The 26,653-nt window shown below is 34.9% G+C and overlaps 2 protein-coding genes across 3 annotated transcripts in view; both read left to right on the top strand.

Moving 5' to 3' along the window:
• Positions 1-798: 798 nt before the first annotated feature.
• LOC125077038 (protein patched) lies at positions 799-22,932 on the top strand. The gene is made up of 16 exons (XM_047688828.1): positions 799-1,180; positions 7,979-8,171; positions 15,217-15,362; positions 15,658-15,872; positions 16,067-16,274; positions 17,306-17,575; positions 17,690-17,830; positions 17,913-18,042; positions 18,152-18,399; positions 18,501-18,686; positions 18,858-18,998; positions 19,103-19,972; positions 20,075-20,257; positions 20,367-20,609; positions 20,724-21,056; positions 21,167-22,932. Exons 1-16 carry the CDS (start codon positions 1,031-1,033, stop codon positions 21,461-21,463), a joined length of 3,954 nt encoding a protein of 1,317 aa, XP_047544784.1. The 5' UTR covers positions 799-1,030; the 3' UTR covers positions 21,464-22,932.
• Positions 22,933-24,060: 1,128 nt separating this feature from the next.
• The window catches only part of LOC125066475 (voltage-dependent calcium channel subunit alpha-2/delta-3), a 65,679-nt gene continuing 63,086 nt past the window's right edge, over positions 24,061-26,653 (top strand). For both annotated transcript variants that reach the window (XM_047674566.1, XM_047674556.1), the window contains exon 1: positions 24,061-24,305. In XM_047674566.1, the coding sequence (XP_047530522.1) occupies positions 24,211-24,305 (95 nt within the window). In that variant the 5' untranslated portion in view covers positions 24,061-24,210. The remainder of the gene's footprint in view (positions 24,306-26,653) is intronic.

The following is a 26,653-nucleotide window of genomic DNA, read 5'->3' as shown; positions in this document are numbered from 1 at the left end:
CAAGCGAGGTTTTGTTACCTGTCGTTAATTTTGATCGATCGGCTGAATTCACGAACATGTTATGAGGCAATCCTTTCTGGCTCGAAGGACCATTTTTGATAGACATTGAGATAATAGTGTTACTTACAGTATGGATTTGTAGTTTTCTATGGATGGTCCTGCGGGTGGACTCGGCGGCACTCTCTCGGCACGCCCGCTAAATAAATTCATTAGTTAAATCACCGCCGGCGGCGTTTTATGTCGGTAACTTCAAAGGACCAGTCCGCCGCCCTGCCGGGGGCGCGATCGTTCGACTTTTTACTAAGAAAACTCTGTAAACAAAATAATATGGTGCGTCCGAAATGTTTGATCCGTCTTTATTATTTGTACACAGAGAATTGAACTAGCAAACGCTCACTTCATGTGGTAGATGTAAGGATTTGATGACTTAAATTGCTAAGATTAAACATATTTTTGATCGATAGTAGCGTTACAATTAAGTAATTATCTGGTTTTATATTTAATTGTAGTGTACAACGTCTAGAGTGTTTGTATAAAATAGTAATATGTGTAACGTACTAAGCGTAAGTTATCGTGAAGCTCTCGCATGCAGTTTCATTCAATGCTTTTATTTTACTGCGTCACATCCCCTCCTCTCAAAAGTAAAGCGAGACAGAGGTATTTACGTGTGTGGTCTTCTGGCTGGAGCTTCGGTTATTCTCGGCGACGATCGGCCGATTCCGTACCCAAGAGAGGCAACATAATCGCCCAAATAATGATGGCGGCTCAACAAACATTCAGTACATGTATCCAGCTAGCGTTTGATTCAGTGCTGCTCGGGTCGCGCCAGTGTCGAGACGTTGTTACGGCATTACAAAGTTATCGAAACTATATTGTTCCGTGTTTCATTCGGTTAGTGATAAACAGAAGTGAAGAATTCGGGTGTACAAGTGTGTGGTTATGTGGCGGCGAGTGATATGACAGCGTGCGCCGCCAGACGGATTCCGGCCGTCTTCATGAGGATATTGGTGACAAGTCTGGCCCCGAGATCATGGTGGCTCCCGATTCCGAGGCTCCTTCGAATCCTCGGATAACGGCTGCACACGAGAGCCCCTGCGCCACCGAGGCGCGCCACAGTGCTGATCTTTATATACGTACCAGTTGGGTGGACGCCGCACTAGCTCTCTCTGAACTCGAAAAGGTGAAGTGTACATTACTTATCTGAAAGTATGAGTGTCAAATTACGATTGTCATATTGCACGTGTGATTGTTTTTCTCCGAATGTCAATTCGTTTAAGAACGCGGCAGCGCGGAGCTGTGGCGCCGGCTAGTGATAATCGTGCGTACTATCAAGGCCGCGCGTACTTTAAAGGCCTTTACGCAAAGAAATGTCATTGATAACGAACATAAATTTGAGGGGAAGTATTTTATCTCAACAGTAAATTATAGCATAATATTATCAGCATCAAATAGTAAACTAAATTTGCAAAATATTCGACTATATAGCGAAAACTGCTTTGATTGTGCTTAAATTAGTAACAGAACAAATAATCTAAATAATACAAATAAGGCGATAAACAAAGTATTAAAGAACAAAACAAATGAAACATGAAATAAAATGAATATGTAGTTTAAATAAGTAGTTGATGGTCTATCTCACATACAACGACAGTTTCGAGGGAGGTAGTGTTTTCTCAGAAGGCCTCGAGTTTCTGGGGGGTCTTCATTTTATCAGTTCCGTGCAAATAGTTATATGAATAATTCTTCGATTTTTATTTACAGTAGACTGTATATTATGAAATATTGTATGCTTTCGTTTTATATTTAATAATAATAATAGTAGTCAGTTTTTTTATACAATTTAACTGTATAAAATACTGAAGTTCTATAATATCAGATTGAGCAGCCAAAACAGCTGTACTTTAATGATAATGTACTGAATAATAATATGGGTAGGTATAATGTAAATCGGTTGTATGCGAGATGAAGCAATTAAGGCACAGCAGGAAAGGCGCGGGGCTGCGCACGCGCAGCCAGCGGCGCCGATAGAGACATCAACGCGGAGAATGCCGCTCACTGATCACTCTGTTAGGAGAGATAATATAGGCATTTAAAACATTAAGACTTTTTATATTTTTGTTTACCTACACTTTTATATATTAAAATATATGATTTTGAAAAGTACTATCTTTTGCTATAAAAATGTGTTATTTTGTATAAAATATTGTATAAAAAGCTACATAAAAAGAATATTTTACTTTTATATTTTGTGTTTTTTTACATCAATTTTTATGAGTAAAACTTTACTATATTTTAATCAATTTTATAATATTTACCGATTTCTTGTTAACTTTTTAAAATAAAGAATGCACTTCTAAAAAAATGTATATCTGGTGGGACCGCACAGCGTTCGGCTCGTGGAATTGAGACATCTTGTGGTTTCCGATCACGCATCCCTTTCTTACTCGACAAAAGACGTGTCGCTTTCCTTTTCTTTAAAAGTTGTCTTTCATCTCTTTTCAACTAACACTATTTTGTATATTTTATCTTTCTCCAAACATTGCGTGCACCGGCGGTCGGCAGCTGCGCTGGAAACCTATAAATGATTGTTACAACACCCACGATTTTCAAATGTGCATCGGCCTTCTGGGTATTTTCTTTAAAAATAAAATAGTTTATCAACTAATCTGTCTCTGGTAGGGATTATTGATTAAGGTATAAGAGCATGTCTGATTGAATAAGTAGGCCCTTCCATAGTAAATGTCTAATTGACGTTTCCACTGACATTCAGAAAAATTACAATCATCGACTACGTTATAATATATATACGTACGACATAAGATTGATTACCGCTCGGATTTAAAAACCATATGTAATTAACTTCGGGGAAAGTTGCCAGATGTTTCCTCAGAGTTGAGATGTTATTCCATTTGCGCGAGTAATTTTCTTTATTTATGAAATTAGGACAAACCGCAAGGAATTCGAACAATTTGCGTCAACCACAAGTGTTGAATTACAGCGGCGATTCATTTTGATGATAACCAGCTCGGTGCTCAGTGAACGCAACACGTGGCTTGTACACATGACTGAACATTGTCATTTTTCCCCATCATTACCCCTTGCTTCCGATCCAGTAATTTGCCATATGTTCATTCCTCTGCCTAGACACATATTTCTCGTTTTGACAATGTCTATTTATCGTTTTTTTTAGTATATATTTAATAATTACGGTAACCCTTAATAGAATATTGAACGCTTATGTTAGTCTGGTAATTCTTGGAAAAGGTGTATAAATGAAAAATATCTCGTTTAGATTATGAAATACTACGAATGTATACGTGGTAAATACATACAATGACAACGTCACACGATATATTGGTACCACAATATATAATAGAGATTGATCGCATCTTAAGCATGGTAGCAGTAAATCTTGCGTTTATATATAAACACTGGGACTGTAAATTTCAGACTTATTTTAGTTAGTAGCGTTGAAATTATCATTTAGATTTAAATTTTAAAATGCATTTCGCTTCAACTTAAGTTTGAAATCTTACGCTGGCTGTCCTTTGTACCGTCGTAAAATCCATTTAAACGCATTGTTTTTGTATCATCCAAAATTAGTTTAAGTACGTAGTAAAAAAAATACAACAAATTTTATAACTGAATAACTGCAAATTAAACACTTAATTACGAGATACGATCGTTTCTAACCAAATTACAAGTATGTATGAAATAAAACGTCAAAAAGTACCGCAATGTTTGTATTTTAAAAACGTAGTAAAAAAAATACAACAAATTTTATAACTGAATAACTGCAAATTAAACACCTAATTACGAGATACGATCGTTTCTAACCAAATTACAAGTATGTATGAAATAAAACGTCAAAAAGTACCGCAATGTTTGTATTTTAAGGTAAACGATAAAGCTAAAATGAAAACGGGTGCATGTTTTTACTAAAACGTTTTCTAGTAACCTAGTGCTTTACCGGTAAAACGAACGTCATATGGCCGTTTAGACCGGTTTCGCTTCACCTAAGTTGGAACGGATAACTTTCTCAATTTTATTGATTATAACATTTCCGCTTAGGAATTGATATTTCCATCGCCCAATATCGGCGGTCTCTAAATTTTTTTTTATGGAGACATTTAAAATAAGTAGCAATTTACATCACAAGTAAAAACCCTATTGATTTTAAATTAACTTGTTTACTATTAAATACAAAATTATTTAAATTAGTATATTTTTTACATTATGCGGACATTTTGTGTGGTATGTTTCCTAAATGAATACATCAATAAAATATACACATTTGACTCCTTATTTTCTTAAGTTTTTTTTTTTAAATAATTTGTGTACAAATAAAATACTCACTATATTTTTGGAAGTCCAAGCTAATACAGATACGACCTTTACAGATTGTATAGGCTCTCCATAACTCATGTCGTCAACATCTTTTTTCTTATAGTGTAATTTCTCAGCCTTCACATACTTTCTTATACTAAATCTTCGCAATACATAAAACTAAATCATGAAATATAATTGAAGCATGTCATATTTTACTCTTTATGGGAATTCTATAACACATTCTCTATCTTATCTTGAGTTTTCTTCGTGAATTTTATAAAAAAACTGGATTAGGTATTGGGCGTTTTCCTTGCAGGCATAGTTATATTATTTTAATTCAATACTAAGTATAATAAAGAAAAACTCTCGTTTGAAGAATAAGTAAATCACATTACATATCCATTTGTCGATGTAAGGATTGGTTAGAATATAAAATAATAAATTATTTCGTTTCTTTGTCGAGTTATAATTGCAATGTTTTATTAGTTGGATAGTGTCGTTGACTTCAATATCAGCTGTAAAAATAACCCAAAATTACGAAGTCATGAACATGTCATTGACATTCAAAACGGTAGGAAGCCGGTGGCCGACTGCCCAATTGACGATTTCATGTCCTTGTTCGTATTTTTTTCGTTACGGTATGTAAAAAAAAAATATAATTATTTGCGCAGTTTAAACTGTACGTCTTATTATTTGTAATAAGAGAAAATAAAAATCAATAATATTGTTACTGGTATGAAGATTTTTGGAAACCATAAGTTTAGCTTAAACTGAAAAATATATTCAGCATTTTCAAGTTTCATCTAATAATTTTTTTGACATAACGAGAAAAGAAAAGAAAATTTCAAAAGATTGATAATATTACCTAAGTCTTATGGCTTTATATTCGTAGTAAATATTTTACACCCATTATCCAGACTTACTACCGAGATCGGTCAAATGACAGCCGGGTGAGAGGTGAAATGACAACAATGAGTCAATGTTTAATTATACTTTTTAAAAGTAATAAAGATATCTTAAAGTACCCACTGGAAGCAGACAGGGCGATAATGCCTAAAATAAATTATAACAACAATTACCGAGCGTCTTACTCAGCAGTATCAAATAGATAGTTAGAGTGAGCTCGACCCACGATAAGAGACAAAGTCGGCCGGCGGGCAGCATATCATCAGGATGTAGTCTAAATTTATCTCCGAACCGTTTCCTGTGACACGATAAAGAATACTGTTTGCATCAATTGTGTATTAATAGCCAGTGGAATATGCAGAAAGTCGTACATGTTGATATTCAATAATACGAGAACAGAACGAGAGCGCACAAGCACAATTGCCGGAAACACGTCGTTACGTCTTATCTTGTGTATTTACATGTTGTGTTGTGAGAGAGGTTTCAATGTTAAGAGAGATTTATCAGAGCGACGGCTCGGGCGCCGGCAGACGTGAGAACGTGCTTACGATGACCTGATCTGTTATCTACAGGAAGTGTCTCCGGCGCGACTGTACTGCAGATCGCAAACATGAACTGATGCCGTACCGCTTACGTCAGCGTAGATATTGCGAGATTAGTTTATCAAAAAATTATTCAAACTCTAGTTATAATAGCCGATTACAGATTAGGAAAGTAGTTTTATTAATCTTAGTGATCCACCATAGGTTTTCGACTGCGGCTCCTTCCGAAAGGAAAAATAGGTACGAATATAATATTCATTAATGGTTTTATTTCTTGAAAATGAGGATACATATTATTTCAACTTTAAGTTTAACTAATATTTTGAAGTATATAGTTCGATATAATGACATGTTTACGAGGACAATAACTGGAATATTCATTATTTTATACAGCAAAATTTACATTTTAAAATATGTATGTATACGGTAGAACAAAGGGTATAATCACGTTATAATATTGTTTTAAAGATTAGTGGATGGCGATAGCGATACTATTGCTTACTCCACGTGGGCCGCGGTGCGGGCAGCGCGGGCGCATTCCGCCTGTGACGTCACGCCCACCCACTGTGACTTGTCTGATTTATTCTTCATTCATCCTAAGAAATACATCCAAAATAAATTATTTTGGTTGTTTTAGTAAAACAGCAAAAATAACGAATGATTTCAAAATAAGATAAAATACGAAAATACTTGCAAAATGATGTAACAACATTTAAACAAATATATCCAAATACGAATTTTCAAGATAGCTTGTCTTTATTAACTTTACTGTTTGTATATAAAAGTCATATCATTACCTTATTCCGGAAAATGTAGAGGTTTTAGGTAGTATGGTTAAAGTAATAAGGCACAAAAAGTAGCTTCGTTTTAAATTACGTTTTAGGTAATAAATAATGATAATTTTAGTATAGAATTTTGTTAAAAAAATAATTATATACGTAGACAATTTTTTATGGTCAAAGTTTTAAGACATAAATATTTTACGCACGTTTTTCTGAAGTTGTCGGACGGGTCTTATCTTTTTTTTAACAGTTACCTGGCAAACATCATGCCTCCATAAATTTACACTAACCTACTTAATTGCTTAATTTATAGCCAAAATAAAATAAGAATACTTCAACATACTTATATTCAAATTATCCCCGTGTGATCTTCATTTTGTTCTGCATATATTACACTAAAATTATTTACCTTGTAGGTAGTAGTTTGAATTGTAAGCATAACTTACGTCTTGTTTAATGTTATACAGTTTTATAGTATTGTTGGTATATACTGTTAAAATAAATACAATAATAAGAGAAGTATTCTTATCGATATTTTTAAATAACTATAGTGTAAAGTCTTATAAAAATATATCAAATAAGTTTTTTCTCAAGGAATGCGTTACGTTCACCTATCGATAATCGTTTATGTCATGTTTCATATTACAAAACCCGCTACATTGTAATACGTAAGGTAGACTACACAGATAACATAAACGAAAATTAAAATAATATTTAGTTTAAATTTAATATCGCACTTGAATATAAAAATGTATAATAAGTTAAACACTGACAAATAAATTAAATATAATATACATTTTATTATTTAGTTCCACTGTATTCCACAGAAATATACCTTGTACAGGTGTATTAATAAGTGACTTACGTTCATAATGGTTTTTCAAATATTCTCAAATTAATTGTTAAAAAAAAAGCCATTAAACATTTATTTTGTAATATCCGTCTTTTATATGTATTTTTATAATTACGCGGAGCCTAGACTTACGAGCAGTTAATAGTAGCAGAGTTTATTTTCAATATGAAGTTTAATGTTTTATATTGTAACTTGCAGTCTCATGTGTGTAGCGCCTAAGTCTCGTGGTCGGCGTGACCGCTTCATGGCGCCACGTATTCGCCGCCGGGGCCCGCCCGCATCTCTCATTAATCACAATCAACTGAGAAATTATTTCGATGGTTAAAAACTTGACTGCCATTATATCTTCCGCCAAAGCTATCGGTGTAATGATTGACTGCAAATGTTGATTTTAGTGATAAAAATACGAGCTACTGTTTAAATGTTGTACGAACGAGTCATATAAATGTATGTGTTTAATAATAATCTATCTATAATGGATAATACATAAATAATAATCCAATTGGCTATGTTGTTCTGAAAAAAAGAATATTGAAAATTTAATAATATTGTATTTTTCTTTGCAGGGTAACATCGAAGGAGGAAGGACCTCACTGTGGATCCGAGCGTGGCTTCAAGAACAATTGTTTATTTTGGGTTGCTTCCTTCAAGGGGACGCAGGAAAAGTCCTCTTCGTTGCCATCCTTGTTCTGTCTACATTCTGCGTAGGCCTCAAATCTGCTCAAATACATACGAGAGTCGATCAACTTTGGGTTCAAGGTACGTTAAATGTAGATCGTAATTATTCAACTCTTGACCGACTATATGCCATTATCGTCTGCCTGCGATCTAAAAACCGTAAAAGTACATCAGATAAACACATTGTAGCACATTGCGCATCTCTATGAATACCAATGCAACGGCTACGAGCAGCGGGCTAAGGGCATGTCTGAGCCGAGCCGCTTCCGTCTCTCGCGGACGTGCGCGGCATTTGACCGCGACTACAGAGCGCGCCGCGCTATATTAGACCCCATATACGAGAAACATGGCAAATTTAAATTCTTTAAACATTTATTTAATGGCTACATGTGTCCGGTTCATTCGGTATTGTCATTGTATTTGAAATTTATCTTTATTATTGCACCGAGTATAGCTCGACCAAATGTATAATTGTAGATAGTAGCTATTTAATGGTCGAAACGTGTGTAGTTGCGTGCTCGGGACGTCTTTGATACACATGAACAGGATGTTTGGGACGTTGAAATCATAAAGTTCAAGCGTAATTGTCACTCGTAATTAGCAATTTAAAGGTGTCTTAGAATTAAGGATGTACATCACTTTCTTTTTCTTATAATGAAACTTTGAAACGTTTTGTTCAAATTATTTTTGGTATTAATTCTTATGTTTAACAAAAAATAAAATGACCACGTTAAGGAAAATTAAATAACGAAAATTCAATTCATGTTGTTGATGCGATTGTGTAACTATGATGAAATTTTGTAATTATCTTGTTCTCTTTGCGAAATGGATTTACAATATCATTCTAACGTTTTATTGGCAATTTATTGCTGGCCGTGCGTTGTTTATTGAGTTCATTGGGTGGTCGGCTGTCAACTCGTAAAATTCTCTCATAAATAGTTAAAACAGGTATCCGTGCCTTTATATTTGTCTTATCTAACCGGTCTCCAAGTTATACGTAAATAGTTATCGAAAGTTAAACAAAACGGCAGTTATGATAAACAAACTTAAATTAAAAAAGAACAGATAGTGTGATTTTTTTTTAATTTCTTTTTTCAAAACGGAAGCTAGGATAGGTTTTTAATTAGGACCATGTATATCCGTAAAATCCGGAACTTTAGTACTTCAAAGAGGATGTACATCCTATGCGGGTATTACGTCATACGAGTCAATATATTAGCCGCATGCAAATAACGCTCCGTAGTTTAGCATGTTGTAACAGATAGTTAACAAGTAAGAAGCATCGAAATTGTCACATTTGGGTAACAATTATTGTTAATACTCTTTCATTATAATTTCAAAAATATTACATTTAGCGAAAGCTTAAAATTATTACTGTAAATGTAATGTTCTTTAATCAAATTTTTCTCATTTCATCGATACTACATTTTAGTCCTTACTAAAGGTGTTTAAGGTGACTGTACCTTTAATGAATATAAGGCGAACCTCCACTAGCAGATAATTAAAGTTTCTGCTGTTTATCTCACTTTAAGGAATTTACAAATACTCAGTATTTATAGCGTTTTACATTAACATGTATCTTGTACGAGATACTAAAGGGTTGTTGTAACGAGCCGGCTTTATCACTTCAGATAAAATAATGTGTTGTAAAATTTTATTCGCTCGCCTCCTCGCCCATTGTGTTCCATGCAAGGCCTGGCCTTGATCACATGACTGTTAAAATAAGATACAATTAACATTCGATTGAGCATTGGTGGCCAAAGGTAATATATTACGGGACCTGATTTATTTACACAAGCGTTTGTGTGCATGTGTGTGTGTATTATTCGTTTTATCGGTCAAGCGACATTACTCCTGTGTATACAACACGTCTTTTTTATGAAAGAAGAGTAGTTTATGATAAAATGTGACTTTGCTTTAACGTTATGCTAGAAAATTTTACAGTTACAATAAAAATAAAAAGATCGTAAGATTCTATCACAACGGACTTTGATTAATTTACGTTTACTGTTATTACGCCAAATAAAACTAAATTCAACAAATTAAGTTGCTATAAATAAAAATGAGGATTTTTAAAATAATTGTGAAATTATTGCGTTTAATACTAATTGCGTTTTATTTTGAAAACAAATTGAAATGTTTGTTATCTGTAATTTATTGCTTCAATTTTGCTCTGATATCATTAAAAGTAATGTTTCCATTAAAATTTCACTCACAAGCAAAAAATGCATACTTGCTAAAGGAAGTTGGCGAATTTATTGACGCACCTGTCGCGACGCGAGCCCTTCAATGTTTCTTGAAATCAATATAGCAACTTAAATGTTTTATAACTCTGCTAATATTTCCGTTTCTATATGAACTACATATCTTTTCATTATACCATCTGATTAAAAGAAGGTACGAATAAACAAACCATTGGAAATGTTCATCACGATATAAATAAAACGATTTATAATGTATGATATTATCGGCTACCGTCCAAATAACAAACATTCAATACTATCGGTCTCACAAAGCCTTATCGTCGTACAACGCCGCATGTTGTGTTAAACAATACTAAAGGTCCTGAAGTCACATAACAACTTAATTAGGTGGCCCGCGGCCGCTCATAAATATCTCCACGTGAAATTACGACCAATAAAACAAAAAATGTATAACACATCTATCGAGTCACAAAAAATGGAGATTTGATTGTCCGACTCGCTTTTGTGTTCAGGCGTCGTGCTGCGCCTCGAACGATACAACGGTCGAAAGTTACAGCAGTTGTTGAACCCCCGCGAGATTGAGACGTCTCTTCCCCATCGTCGAATATAAACCATGACACGGATCAGTTTAAACTGGCTGGTTCCTTCCAATTTTTACCACGACCAGTCGAAAATTCAACTTTAAGTAGGGTTATAAGCTTATAATGAAAATAAAGGTTTAAAACTTAAGGTTACTTTAAAGATGTAATCAATTTGATTCGTTATATAGAGATCGCTTTTATGAAATGTATAATATTAAGCAAGTTATGTATTATAAAAATGGCTTGTTTAGTTTTCATATTTACATTTTAAGTTTACATATTAACATACGTATTGATTAAAAATGTAGTCATTACGAGGTACATTTACGAACAACTTTAGGAATTCTTCGTAATTCCTGATGTTAACCTAACCTAACGTCTATGTTTTTTTGTTAACAAACTTAATTCCAGTCATTATCGGAGTTTAAGTAGTACACGAGTCTTCGGTATATATACTGTTATAGTTTAAATTTAAGCGTAAGTTTGTTCAGTGAAACTCGTTTTCGAAATATTTCGATTATACATTCTGAAAGCAACTTGGTACTCGACCATATGATTTAGAAAATATTGTTGCAATATTTTTCTATTTTTATGCTTGTTTACTGGCCACAATCTTCTGAAAAGGACACGGTTGTTTATTCCGCTATCCATCTGTTGTCTACACTGGCTAATTTGCATAGAGGGCTCGGCGGGGCTGCGCGGGACGGAGGAGGACCACACGGGCTACGCGCAGCGCGCGCGGGTGGCCACAACCACATGCGCGAGCGCACGTACCGCTCCCTCCCGCACCGCGCACTCCGCCGGGACGTCATTCATTGCGATCGACCGCGCTGATCGTTCGCTACCGCATCGAGTAGAAATGTTGTCATTATCGGCGCGCACGCACTGAGAATGTAATGAAAGACCTGACATTCGCATTGACTGTGGCCAGAATACATTTAGAGATTTAGTTAGTATTACAGGAATCGCGAGACATTGTGTCCAACCACAAGTTTTGTTATTATTTCGTTAAGCATTCGAAGATGTTAAACCTCTAGGTACCTTAGTTGTAAACACTAAGATATTATGGCTATATTATGGCTTACGGGCTATGTTATTTGTATGACAGCCATTGAATCTGTCATTTAACACACCAGTATAATGTGGAAACATATAGAATCGCTCGAAATCAGACACTTTATACATGTGACTTACAGAAACAAACTTAAATAGATTTTAGTTTTTAGTTTCAACTTATAAATTCAGAATTATAAGCATAAAACTTATTAGTTATAAAATTAGGCACTTACGTCTATCATTATATAATGATATAATGTCAATAGCTTGGAGTGGCATGCGTGTTGTAAATCGCGCCCACGGCTCGGTAGGTGTTAAAATAGAGACGCCTTGTGCGGGCGCAACACGCTCGATTTCATTCCACTAGCTTTATGATAATCCCTAATATCCGGGAGTCGTGGAGTCATCTATGTTTAGCTTGAACGACTAGGCTTTCATCCAAATACTACATGAGTGGCTTTCGAACCATCGTTTATTTAATAGCACAATACGTACCATCCGTTCGGTACGATTATAAATTGTCATTTTTTATTCTCATTTGCCACATAGACACACAAAAAGTTTGGAAGCGTCAATCATGTTTTTATCCCTCGGTGCTTTTGGTTAATTTACATATAGAGTGTTCTGCGAATTACAAAGGGATTAAAATATATAGCTTAAATTTATTTAGTTTTTAGAGACACTTATTGCGATTACATTGGCGATAAATTATTCTTAAGATGGTTACCGCAAAATATAGTTTCTTTGTAATTTATTTAAAGGCTGTTTCGGTAGGCGTAAATTGGAATGTAGCATACTCGATCTAAGCAACAAGTTTAATTTCAATATAAACTACTTATAACATTAACAATATCAGTAGAATATTATCGGTCTCACTCGCGTTATAGGGTAAACGAAACGAATGTAAATGTTTTCTTACTCTCTTTTAATTTAATTCACGAGGATTCTCGTCGACAGCTCCGCCATAAATTAGCGACAAAAATAAATGGTATTCCTTGTGTGCAGTGTGAAGGCGTTAACTGCCTCCGTTACACGTAGAACATTCGTGAGACAGAATACATGTCTCAAATGCACACAAATGTTCATTCCTAGTAAAACATTTTTAAACACACTTAGCGTAGAACGAACTCTGTAAGCACTCGAGGGGAGAAAATATATTACAAAGTTGAACCGGCCTTGTTTTACAATGTATTCTTGTTCTATATTCATATATCTTCTTTAGACGCGATATATTGTATAACATAACATCGATACGTATATTCTAAACTAATTATATGTTAAATATAATTGAATATTTATGTGAGGATAAAATCATCAAAATCAAATCCTGTGGCATAATTAAATCCAAGTTCTATTATAATAATGTGACAGAATTAGTGTCTTTATTTATTCTAACACCTAGCGTGTCTCATTTAAAGCAAAAAATGCAGCAAGCCGTGCTATAAATCAGTGCCGTGTGGCCGGGTGTTAATTGGAATCCATCCTTGTGACGTCCTTTGATAAAGTACAGTGAACTGTTGACAGAGGTAGCTGTCTTTCTGTGTGCTTTAACATTAATTTGAAATACAAAAATGATTTTGTTTTTTTTTTTCACTGATAAACGAAGTATTAAGAACTTTACATTGGAAGAAAATTGTGATTTCGGCTTATTGTTAGTTGAAGTAACGTACGCGTTAACGTTAGTTTTTCGTAGCATTATATCTAGTGATTGAAATGTAAACGTTAATGTAAACTAACAAATGAGGTTATGTTTACTTTTTTGTAATGTTTATTTTAAAAAAAAAAACCACTGAACTAATATACGCGAGATTTAAACCAGTAGATTTAAATATACATAATATTATTACAAATCAAGCTGCGTTTTTTAATTTCATAATATGACTATGGACATGACATACCTAAATTTTATGTATATTTAAGTGACGTATTTTCACATACTTTTAATTAGTTGGCATTCAGCCAATGGTTGCCTAGGGCCTGTTTCGTTTTCTATAAATCAGTCGTGTTAACTATCACATCTCTTCCCCGCCCCTATAACAAATGTGTCGACACTGTTAGGCTCGAGGTGTTGATGGGATAAGTTAAAATTAGAAAGAATTTTTTGTCAATCCGATCTTTTTTTCCGTTAAAATATTTTTTTTACAACTAGTTGTTATACTCCCGCTTCGTTCGGAATATATTTCCTATTAGTGATGTTTTTTTTTAAAAAAAAAATACCTAACGTTCCAGTCCTGTATTTTTTTTTAAATTACATAAAAACAAACTCGGGTAAAATCTATCGGAGCTTAATTCAAATTAACTGTCGGGGATATTAAAAAGTATCTTAACTACGTTGTAACTGTGCATATTGAATTCCTTACACTAAAGCGTCCGCCCGATACACACAAAGATTTCTATTCACGTTTATGTTAATTAAAGTCATCGGCCATTATCTGATACGTAAGGAGTAAGAAGCATGAATAAATAAATTAAGATGTCCGAGTGTAACGAGTATCGCATTAAGTGACAATTTAATGAACCAATGTGACCGACCCGCTCTCGGCATCTGCTGAAAAAAAAAACGTTTATTTAATTCATACTGTTGTTAATCTTGAATGCGAATAATCACTGCTATTTGCTTTGATGATTATTTGTAGAATGCCTGTGCATTGTGCTATATATGAGGTATATATAGCACACGCACATATTATAGCATTCGATCTGAGGGTCACGAGTTAAAATCTGTCCAATCAGAATTTTTTTTTTTAAAGATCAGTGCAATAGGTTTGCCTGATGATTCGGGTCAGTATTTTCGTTACACGATATGTTTTTATTGTTATTTGCTGATTATTTATTGTATTGGAATCATATATTCATATAAATTATTTGTTTTAATTTTTCAATATTACGTATCGTATTATTTTATGAATTAGTATAAATCCATTGGAAAATAGTTTTGGTTTTTAATTCGAAAATGTTTATCATTCAAATTATCAAATGTCTCTATTTAGGACTAGACGGTCCGTAAATATTTACTGAGGCATTAAATTTTATAGGTTTGACGGCGCTGTGACATCTACTTGTTTTAGTATTACCAGTGTCGTTGACCCCAACCATTAAACCATTTGAGTATTGATACATAAATGAGATCTCTAATGAAAAATCGTAGATAAATTGGCTAGATAGACGATTCTTGTGAGGTCAAGACAGTTCGATGACTGGTTATCTTGATATATTTTATTTTAAGTTGATCAAGTTATAAGATTTAATAAAATGTCTAAACTTAATATTATTTTATTGTTTTAGAGGGTGGACGGTTAGAAGCGGAGTTAAAATATACAGCCCAAGCTCTCGGCGAGGCGGATTCGTCAACACATCAACTTGTAATACAAACGGCCAAAGATCCAGACGTTTCGTTGCTACACGCAGGCGCGTTACTTGAACACCTAAAGGTTTGTAACATTTATCGAATATTGTATATATATAAGGAAAAATTATATTGTTACATATTATATTATAGTGTAGAAGTTGCTATCGGATCGTTCTACAAAAAAGCGGCCTTTTGATTATAACTTTGTTAATAACTATAAGATTCTCATAGACTAAGTTCAATATAAAAATGACAATTATTCCTCTTCCACTGTTTTCTATGTAATGGCTTTTACTGCCAGTAAAATCATATGCATGTAGTTGTAGGTATTACAGAACATTGCTCAGTATTTTTTACTAGTATTGTTTTGCTCACAGGTGGTACACGCTGCGACTCGGGTGACGATTCACATGTACGATATCGAGTGGCACCTCAAAGACCTGTGTTACAGTCCAAGCATACCAGACTTCGAGGGTTATCACCACATAGAGTCGATCATCGACAACGTCATTCCTTGCGCAATCATTACTCCTCTTGATTGTTTTTGGGAAGGCTCCAAGTTACTTGGTCCGGATTACCCTATTTTTGTGCCGTAAGTATTTAATATTGACTGATATTATCATTATTTATATCGTTTATAGTGTTTTTAACTTGTATTTTGATATTTGATAAATGAGTTTGTTTATATAACAGAATAAGAAACGAGTTGCTTGATTAATTCATTATTATAAGACGACATCGACGGGGCAAACGACACAATGTAATATGTAACTTATATTTTTTCAGACATCTCAAACATAAATTACAATGGACACATTTAAATCCGTTGGAAGTTTTAGAAGAAGTGAAAAAATTAAAGTTTCAATTTCCTCTGAGCACAATGGAGGCGTACATGAAGAGAGCCGGCATCACTTCCGCCTACATGAAGAAGCCGTGCCTAGATCCCACCGACCCACATTGTCCATCTACGGCCCCCAACAAAAAGTCTGGTCACGTAAGTATTTATTTAATATATGTTGGCTAAGAGGAAGAGGAAATGTAGGTACCAAAATAAAAAAATATAAGTTTTTTTAAACAGTATGTAAACATGATGTATTGCATTATTACGTTATTGTACTTTTTCTCAAGTAATTAAAGAAGCTTCGGGTTTGCCATTACCTTATAGGTCATAAATTACCGGCGTTTTTTACACAAAACAATGATTGAGATGTACAATTCATTAGTTACGGTTGCGTGAGACTCACATTAGGAACACATTAAAACTCCCGGTTCTTTTATGAAGAGTTCAATTTACGGCTGTTTTACTGGCATATAAATAAAATCCGTATCCCATCGCGACAAATAAAGCAATTTTATCGTGGCGACTGCATAATGTTTAAATACTCTCCATTATAATAAAATATTTTTGGAAACGGTAATAAGGCAGGATGAAAGCGGTCGCCGCCCGGCAGATGGTGCGACTACCTGCCCCGGACGCGACGGCCTGCGCATTCGGCTTCGAGAAAGTTCACTACGGAACATTTAAATTGCTGTAATAATTTAACGCCTAAAAACATACACTTATCGCAAGGAGACATTTTAGTCATTAGTGTTTTTATTGACGATATATTTTGGACGGCTATAAAAACTCGTTTGTTCTTAAAGTATTGAAGCATTTCAATCATTAAGTTATACGAATAGTGCATTCAGAGCCCGGCCGAGTGGGTAGGGTGCGTTTTTGTGCACGAGGCAAGGCGGTGCCACCCACGTTCGGCGAAGGACTGCGGCACCGAACGGGCGCGCATTGTTCCTGCGCCCGCGCGGTCGGACCTCCGTATTATACGGGCGCATTATGTACGCTTCAATAGGCCTCGTTTGCCGGCTCCATCCGTCACAATGACACTATTATATCAATAATACTCGTACAAATGAAAAGTTCCACGTAATCGTAAATTTTGTGTTACGCTTTGTTCACGAATTGTTGGAATTGATTTGTACCCGTTTGGATACCTGTAACATTTTTATTAAAGTAAGCGTCTTTTATAGATTCCAGACGTAGCGGCAGAGCTATCACACGGATGTTACGGCTTTGCGGCAGCTTACATGCACTGGCCGGAACAATTAATCGTGGGAGGGGCTACAAGAAACTCGACGTCGGCTCTCCGAAGCGCACGCGCCTTACAGACTGTGGTTCAGTTAATGGGCGAGAGAGAGATGTACGAGTACTGGGCCGATCATTATAAAGTACATCAAATTGGCTGGAATCAAGAGAAGGCAGCTGCTGTACTGGATGCCTGGCAGAGAAAGTTTGCGGCTGTAAGAATCTTTTTAACTTTTGATTTAATGCCTCTTTAATGACTTCCATTTTTGTTCGACTCGATAGTAGCTAATAGGCTTACATAGTAATGACTGTAATTCATATGTTTCTAGGAAGTGAGAAAAATGACTACCTCAGGATCAGTATCATCGGCTTATAGTTTCTACCCGTTCTCCACATCGACACTTAATGATATCCTTGGGAAATTCTCCGAGGTGTCGCTGAAGAATATTATTTTAGGCTATATGTTTATGGTAAATATCTTTTTCTCCGATGATAATATTTTTTAGTTTATTTGTTTTTGAAAGGTTATTTTTATTTGAGTTTTATTTTCAGTTAATTTATGTTGCCGTTACGTTAATACAATGGCGGGATCCAATTCGTTCACAAGCAGGCGTGGGTATTGCCGGCGTTTTACTTCTATCCATCACTGTTGCCGCTGGCTTAGGATTTTGTGCTTTGTTAGGTGATTTTTTTTTTCTTTTATTTTTTTAAATCTTTTTTATTAATTGTAAAATATATGATATAAAAGATCAAATGATAAATTATTACTTATACTATTAAATATTTTACAGGAATACCGTTCAACGCTTCTAGTACTCAGATAGTACCATTTCTAGCACTCGGGTTAGGAGTTCAAGATATGTTCCTTCTCACTCATACATACGTGGAACAAGCGGGTGATGTACCTCGAGAGGAAAGGACGGGACTCGTGTTAAAAAAGAGTGGCTTAAGTGTGCTTTTAGCATCTTTGTGCAACGTGATGGCATTTTTGGCTGCAGCTCTTTTACCTATTCCAGCGTTCCGGGTGTTTTGTCTACAGGTAATGTCTAATAAAATAATTATAATGTATTATTGTCAGTTATATCATATTTAAATTAAAGTAATAAATAATTTGGTTTAATTAAAACTTTTATATTTTAGGCGGCAATTCTTCTACTCTTCAATTTGGGATCAATGTTGCTGGTTTTTCCTGCCATGATCTCGTTAGATCTTCGACGCAGATCAGCTGCAAGGGCTGATCTTTTATGTTGTTTGATGCCTGAAAGTCCGCTACCGAGGAAGAAAATTCCAGACCGAAATAAATCGACATCTAGGAAAAACGAGAAGGTAACTTAATTACAAATCCTATAATGTAACCTATCACAAAAAAGTATTAACTTACTAAGTAAATTGTTGTTGTCTAAGTAAATTGTTACTTTTTATGTTGCAAGATAATTTGGAATAATTAATAATTGAAATATAATGCAATAATAATAATATTACCTTACGTATTTCTAGAATCATAGAATCGACACTACGAGACAGCCCCTCGACCCAGATGTGACAGGCGTGGTGACCAAAACTTGCTGCTTAAGCGTTTCACTCACCAAGTGGGCTAAAAATCAGTACGCGCCATTTATTATGCGCCCCGCTGTTAAGGTACTATTCTTTTAAAATCCAAAAACCCTTTTCATTTTTGATATTTCTATTTTTTGCTAAGAGTCTTTTGCCTTTAATTTTCTAATAATACCTTTTTCTTTCAGGTCACTTCTATGTTAGCATTAATAGCAGTTATCCTAACTAGTGTTTGGGGAGCCACAAAGGTTAAGGATGGATTGGATTTGACGGATATCGTACCGGAAAACACGGATGAGCACGAATTTTTATCTCGACAGGAAAAATATTTTGGTTTTTATAACATGTACGCAGTTACACAGGGTGATTTTGAATATCCAACTAATCAGAAGCTGTTATATGAATATCACGATCAGTTCGTCAGAATACCCAATATAATTAAAAATGATAACGGTGGTCTTACGAAATTTTGGTTGGGTTTGTTCCGTGATTGGTTATTAGACTTACAAGTTGCTTTCGATAAAGAAGTCGCCAATGGTTGTATAACACAAGAGTATTGGTGCAAGAACGCAAGCGATGAAGGAATATTGGCTTATAAACTTATGGTACAGACTGGTCATGTCGACAATCCAATCGACAAGTCCCTCATTACAGCAGGACACAGATTAGTTGACAAAGATGGAATTATAAATCCAAAAGCATTTTATAATTACCTATCTGCTTGGGCTACGAATGATGCATTGGCTTATGGAGCTTCACAAGGGAATCTTAAACCTCAACCTCAAAGATGGATCCATTCCCCAGAGGATGTACATTTAGAAATAAAGAAGTCATCGCCGTTAATTTACACTCAGTTGCCATTCTATCTGTCTGGACTAAGTGATACCGATAGCATTAAAGCGTTAATTAGATCTGTGCGAGACTTATGTTTGAAATATGAAGCGAAGGGTTTACCAAACTTTCCCTCTGGTATACCATTCCTTTTTTGGGAACAGTATTTGTATTTGAGGACATCTTTGCTATTGGCTTTGGCTTGTGCTTTGGCTGCTGTTTTTATTGTAAGTATTAATTCACATTATCCTTTAAAATTTTATACTTTATTACTAAAACAATTGAGATGAGCATTATACATGTATTCTATTATATTCGAATTTTTTTAGGCGGTAATGGTGCTGTTGTTGAACGCATGGGCCGCAGTTTTGGTTACATTATCACTGGCAACATTGGTGCTGCAACTGCTAGGTATGATGGCCCTGTTAGGCGTGAAGCTGTCAGCGATGCCGGCTGTACTTCTCGTGTTGGCAGTCGGACGTGGCGTGCATTTCACCGTTCACTTGTGTTTGGTAAGTGTCATTATTGTTTTGGCTATAAATTATGATGTTGTCAATACTACCTGTCATGTTCTACTTCTTGTATAAAATCACAATAATAATATTATCCCATTGTCCTCAGGCATTCGTTACATCGATAGGTTGCAAACGTCGTCGGGCATCACTAGCGGTGGAGTCGGTGCTGGCGCCAGTAGTGCACGGCGCGCTGGCGGCGGCGTTGGCAGCCTCCATGTTGGCAGCCAGCGAGTTCGGTTTTGTCGCCAGATTATTTCTGAGATTATTGCTGGCGCTTGTGCTATTGGGACTTGTGGACGGACTTCTTTTCTTCCCTATTGTTTTATCCATATTGGGACCGGCCGCAGAGGTTTGTTCTTCTTTTAATATTTGTTTAATCGTGATTCTAAATATAACAGACATATATCTATAATTGCAAGGTATGATGTTTTCGATCATAAATTTAAGTGTTACTTTGTTACAGGTCCGACCGCTAGAACATCCAGAGCGTCTATCGACTCCGTCACCCAAATCATCTCCTATCCATCCTCGTAAATCGAGCTCTGGCTCGGGTGGCGGTGATAAGTCCAGTAGAAACAGCAAATCTGCACCGAGACCCTGCGCCCCATCGCTCACCACCATTACCGAAGAACCCTCGAGCTGGCATAGTTCCGCCCATTCCGTACAATCCTCCATGCAGTCGATAGTGGTTCAACCAGAGGTAGTAGTCGAAACGACAACGTACAACGGTAGTGACTCTGCTTCGGGACGATCGACGCCAACGAAGTCATCGCATGGTGGTGCTATTACAACTAAGGTACGCTTTTTATTAATTTTAAATTATAGTTCTCAATTTTATTTGTTATCGATTTGATATCATAAATTTCCTAAATTTAAAATAATACTATACAATTTGTATATTTGCAGGTAACTGCCACAGCAAATATTAAAGTAGAAGTGGTAACTCCAAGCGACAGAAAGTCACGACGTTCCTACCACTACTATGATCGTCGAAGGGATCGCGATGACGATAGAGATCGAGATCGCGACAGAGAGAGGGATAGAGATCGTGATAGGGATCGCGACCGGGACAGGGATAGAGATAGGGAGAGATCGCGAGAGCGAGACCGAAGGGATCGTTATAGAGACGAAAGAGAGCACCGCGCCTCTCCGAGAGAAAACGGAAGAGACTCTGGACATGAAAGTGATTCATCTCGTCATTAACGGATGTAGTGAAATATCAGTCTTGCCAGCAACGACACGTTGTGACACGAAAAGCAAACGGATGTCGGGTTGCTGCATTATCGAAAAATCTGGGATATAACGGATAGCTTTAAGCTGTATGTATCACTTATTATTCGAAATGTAAACATGTTTAAAGATTCACATTACTCGATTACGTTAATATCTTAAAAAAGTATTACGTGGATTGTAAGTTTAAGATTTGTCAATAAATTGCGGTTATTAGTGAGGCTTGAGGCTAACTTCATGCGTGTTAGAAGTGCTAGTATCTGAAGTGTATTGTATAAGTCCGAAATGATACTGAAATCATTCCATAGAGTGACACTAGTGCTTCTATATTGTGATTCATTGTTGAAAAGTACAGTTCTTTTAATTCTTAATGTATAGACCAAATACCAATTTAAAAAAAACCATCGTATATGTTTATCTCGCGTGTTCCTATTTTAAAGACGTTCTTCTTATATTGTCATTATCAATATATTTTTTTTTTTGTTACAATTTCACGTCTAAAGACTGTGGTCGAATATTTTTTAATAATTTATCATATTATTTATTTTGTGTCTATAATTATTTTTATGGTAATATGTCTATTATAATTATTAATCTCACCAGAAGAATCTGTGAAATCACTCAGATTTATTGTACAAATTATTTAAGTAGATTGTATATTAGATAAGGCATTTATTTATGAGATTACTTAGAATTTTATATACCTTATTGTATTTTCGTGATCTTTGATCATGGTCACTTTAACGAAGAAGACTGCATTAAACGATCGAAAACTCGAAAACTCAGCGACAATTCTGGAGAATCAACCAAAGATCACAGGTGGACATGTGTGACTGTTGACTTTAAACTTTCTTCATTTATTTCAGTCTTTGTAATTAATAATATTCTTAATTTATATTATTATGAAAAGTTAAATAATTATGTCTGAAAATCTGTGATCCAATATATCAAGATCTGAGCTAAGAATCAACTGACCTCAGTTAATGAAATTAGTGATTAGTGTTGTGACATTTTGTGCAGAGTACTTACTAGTTTATATTAATTTATGCTAATGTAAGTTAATTTTCTGTAAATATAGAAATAAATAATGTAAGTATTAGTGTAAGACGCAACGACAACGCACAACGAATAAAAGATTTTTACCTTTGTATCGTATATTTTTATACAATTTTAAATGACGTATTGTCGAAAAACCGTAATAATATTAAAATTACTCGTTACATTGCATGTTTTTGAATGTTAAAATTGCGATTAATTATATATAAAATCAAAAACGACATTTTAGAAGAGTTGTCAAGAATTTTATGCCAAAAGAAAATTTTCTTTTTCAATCTGTTATTAACATTGACGATATTAATAATTATTATGATTTTTTTTAAAGAAATTTTGTCAGTATAATAATAAAAATTCTAATAATAAATCTAAAAACATAATTAAGATACAAATGTTTTAGAGCTTAAAGGACGATAAATGATTTTTGTTTAAAACATACAATTTTGTAATAAGTAAAATATAATTGTGCTGGAATTAATCTCGTTTAACGGAAAATTATTTTCACATTAAACTTTCTGTTTAAAAATAAAATATTCGTAATGTAAATTCGTTGTTTTAATAATGGATAATTATATCTCCAAAAGGAAATATTAATCTTTGTACTTTTCATAGAAACTGAGCCAAGTCCTCTTGTTTGACGTCGTTGACCTGGAAGAGATAATGTCATAAGTAATTAGACTCTGAACGTCTTATGATCCTTGGACATGAAGCGATTGTTTTAACTCATTTAGCCTTTTAAAGCAGTGCAACCCCCTAAACCCCTAACAAAAATATAAACAGCCGTATTTATGTATTTAACATAATATCCAACTAAACATACATTTAGTGTATGAAAAAAAATAAAGCTACACCAAAATAATATTAGGTAGGTTTATGTTATAAGAAACTACTGTAATATCTGCCTCTTATAAAGCTTGATTTACTTATTATTAGCTTTATATAAATAATATCCTATACAAGAGGAAAGGGCAAACATTTGAGAGTCATGCGAGGTCGCTTATCTGTTATTACTTAATTCAATTAAAGCAATCTGCGTCGCGTGTGGTGATCCTTAGTCCGAATTGTAATCGAGGACGAACGGAATTTTGGCGGCAACAACGCCTGCGACATTCCTTAGAAAGCGGGAGCGCGGGAATCAATAAAGGATTTCCTGGCGGCGTGCCCACGCATGTGCGTGGCACCCGAGGCCCTGAACCTCGTCCATAGCCTCTCCAACATCCTTCGTTTCTATAATCTGTTCCTAACAAACTTTCATTATGATCAAACGGCTAGCGTGTCAATAAAAAAAAACATATTTCGTCACACATGACATATGAATGCGTGCAGACCTTATTCTCGATTAGGGCGTAATAATAGGGTCGGCAGTCGCTGACCATCAACCCTATGCATGATCAAATAAATCTCAATAATAAGGCTGCGTTATTGGGCGTATGATTCGCGCGCAGCGTCACTGCGGCTGGGCGGGGCGGGGGCGCGCGGCGGCGCGGCTCTTTCTCGCGCGACACTCTGTTGCCCTGCGGCTCGCCCGCCTCACGTCCACTAGACCTAGCCCGCCGCACAGTCCGATGACTCAGTCCTAGTTACATTGCAGTGCAGTGCGAACGGTGGTGTAATTACATGTAGGAGAGCCAGTGGTGTGGTGTTTCTCTTGTCATGTGGAGAGTGCGATGGCGTTAGGCACCATGACTCGGCGCCCACTACTGCTTCTCGCCTTGCTGGCGGCAGCGCTCGCTAACCAGCTCGAAGACATTCCACATAATGAGTAAGTATCCACATAAAATACTTCTTGCTTTTCATACATAGTTTTCATCCCACTTGGCTTCCTACATTGTATAAAGAGACAATTTCAGCTTATCTTCATTATCATCAAATCTCATAAAAAATGCTCTGACTCTATATTACTATTAAATATGAATTGACTTAATTTTTTATTATTATATTACCATATATCTTCTACATTCCCTCTTTTTTTAGTTAAATGAATGTTCTTACATTAAATGCTTTGTATATTACTCCGAGAAAATACTATACAGTAACTCGCCCCTTCTTCGCACAATGAACGACTTTTGATATGCATTGCTCTACTTAAATATACTTTTAATGTATAGATTAATGCACAAATAAAATATATTAACAAAAAATAATAATTACACAATAGCATAAAATGACTATTTGATCTCCTTCGGAGTACGACAGAGTCTCACTTGATGCCTGCATCCTTTAGGAACGTGCCATACCTTCCTATGTCTGAAACGAGGCATATACTACAGTTTGTGAAGGAATATTTTTTAAATAATGTTTCTTATGAAGATTGGAGCCATGGATTTCATTGTTGAATAATTATTAATAAAAAATCTATCTTCAATCGATATGTTCCGAGTAACTTGTTTGTTAATAATTCACGAATTTTCAAAGAGCATTTATTTTATTTTATAATTTGAAACAAGCTAACTGAACAATATATATTAATATATTAGTTTTCTTGTAGATATAACAAGTAATTATATAAGTAGCAACTAACTTGCTATAGTTTTTACATGAAGATCGATCCTTATAACTGACGCTGTAACTTGAACGTCCAACGTTAGGGAGGCGACATTAGCTGTCGTGCACGAGTGTTTTCATTTCATGTTAAGGGTTCATGTGCAGCTGGGACTGTAAGGCGTTTATTTCAGCCGGCTTTGTGCCAAACACAGTGTTGCTGAACGGTAACGTATAAACAATATGAACACGGGAGGATACTTTACGATCGCACGGTTTTATGTTAGACAATCTTAGGCATATCTGAATATCATATATGAAGGCAGATTTTTTATATAAATTATAGTATAATATATAAATGAATGTTGCTTATACATTTGTAAATATCGTGTTATGAATTAGCAAAACGTGTTTATCTATTAAAAGAATTCCAGCAAATGTTGTATGTTTTTTATTGCAAAGATAGAATAGCATTTGTGAATCACCCAAAGACACTGAAAATAAGGACCACTTCCTTCACCAATACTTAATATCCCTTGAGATTTTACTTTCACTCACTCCCTTGTCATTAATAAAACCTAATATTATGTACCTAAATCTTATTTAAATTAACTTATGTACATTTTATATAAATAATAGATGATCAAGTCATTTATAGTATCCTTGTTTTTAATCATATGTATACTTAAGGACACATTTACTATCTTAATTTTATATACAACTAGTTTTCGCATGCGTCTTTGCCCACGTATCAGACGATGAGGGTTACCAGGTTAGGTTTGAGAATCTGTCTATGTCTTTGGGACTCAAGCTTGCTTATTAATAGCAAATTACATTAAATTTGGTTAATCGATTTAGTTGTAAAACGTAACAGACAGACGTTTAGAGTAGAGTTACTTTCATTGTAATATATACCTATCGTTTAAATAACTGAAATAATTTTAAAGGCAGAATAAGATTGGAAAACTTTCAACAGCGGATGTAAAATGTTGGATGTAAATCGTTATTTCCTATGAGTATGAGTCAACTAAGTACGTTCATACTTTAGGGTAGAGAGTTCAAGGAGACTTATACGATGCGTAAATTCTATATGACGAGTCACGAGTATCAACAGACCCGACTCATTTTAATTTGAAACTTAATCTTAAAATCTACTTAATTACAAATTACTAAAGCGCTGCAGCGCTTGAAAGTTACAGTGTTAAAAGTAAAACCTTTTCGTGTCAGAAATGTTTGACCAGACATTATACAGAAAATTTGTACTGAATTTCGACCTTCAAATATATATACTTATTTTACTATACAATACTTTGTACATAACCAGCAAAATCACAAAACCTCGAAAAAAAAAATATAGTATGGAGAATAAGAAATACAAATAGAGAAGATAATACCACAAAATTTTCTGCTCCTGTCAACTGACAAAAGCATATTGCTCGCAAAAAAAAACACTAGAAATTTTCTCTAGGTAAAAATTTCTTAATATACTCCACGATGGGTAAATAAAAATTAACAAGCAATCTATACATGTATAAAATGACTCTTTGGCTTACGCAATATGTACGATATGATTATTTTCAGGTGACATTCGTAATAATTATATAACTGGTCGATTTTCGTTGAATGAAG

The sequence above is a fragment of the Vanessa atalanta genome, chromosome 1 (assembly GCF_905147765.1).
Source record: "Vanessa atalanta chromosome 1, ilVanAtal1.2, whole genome shotgun sequence".
NCBI lineage: Eukaryota > Metazoa > Arthropoda > Insecta > Lepidoptera > Nymphalidae > Vanessa > Vanessa atalanta.
Note: the sequence above shows the minus strand (reverse complement) of the source record. Positions and strands in the feature narration are given on the sequence as shown.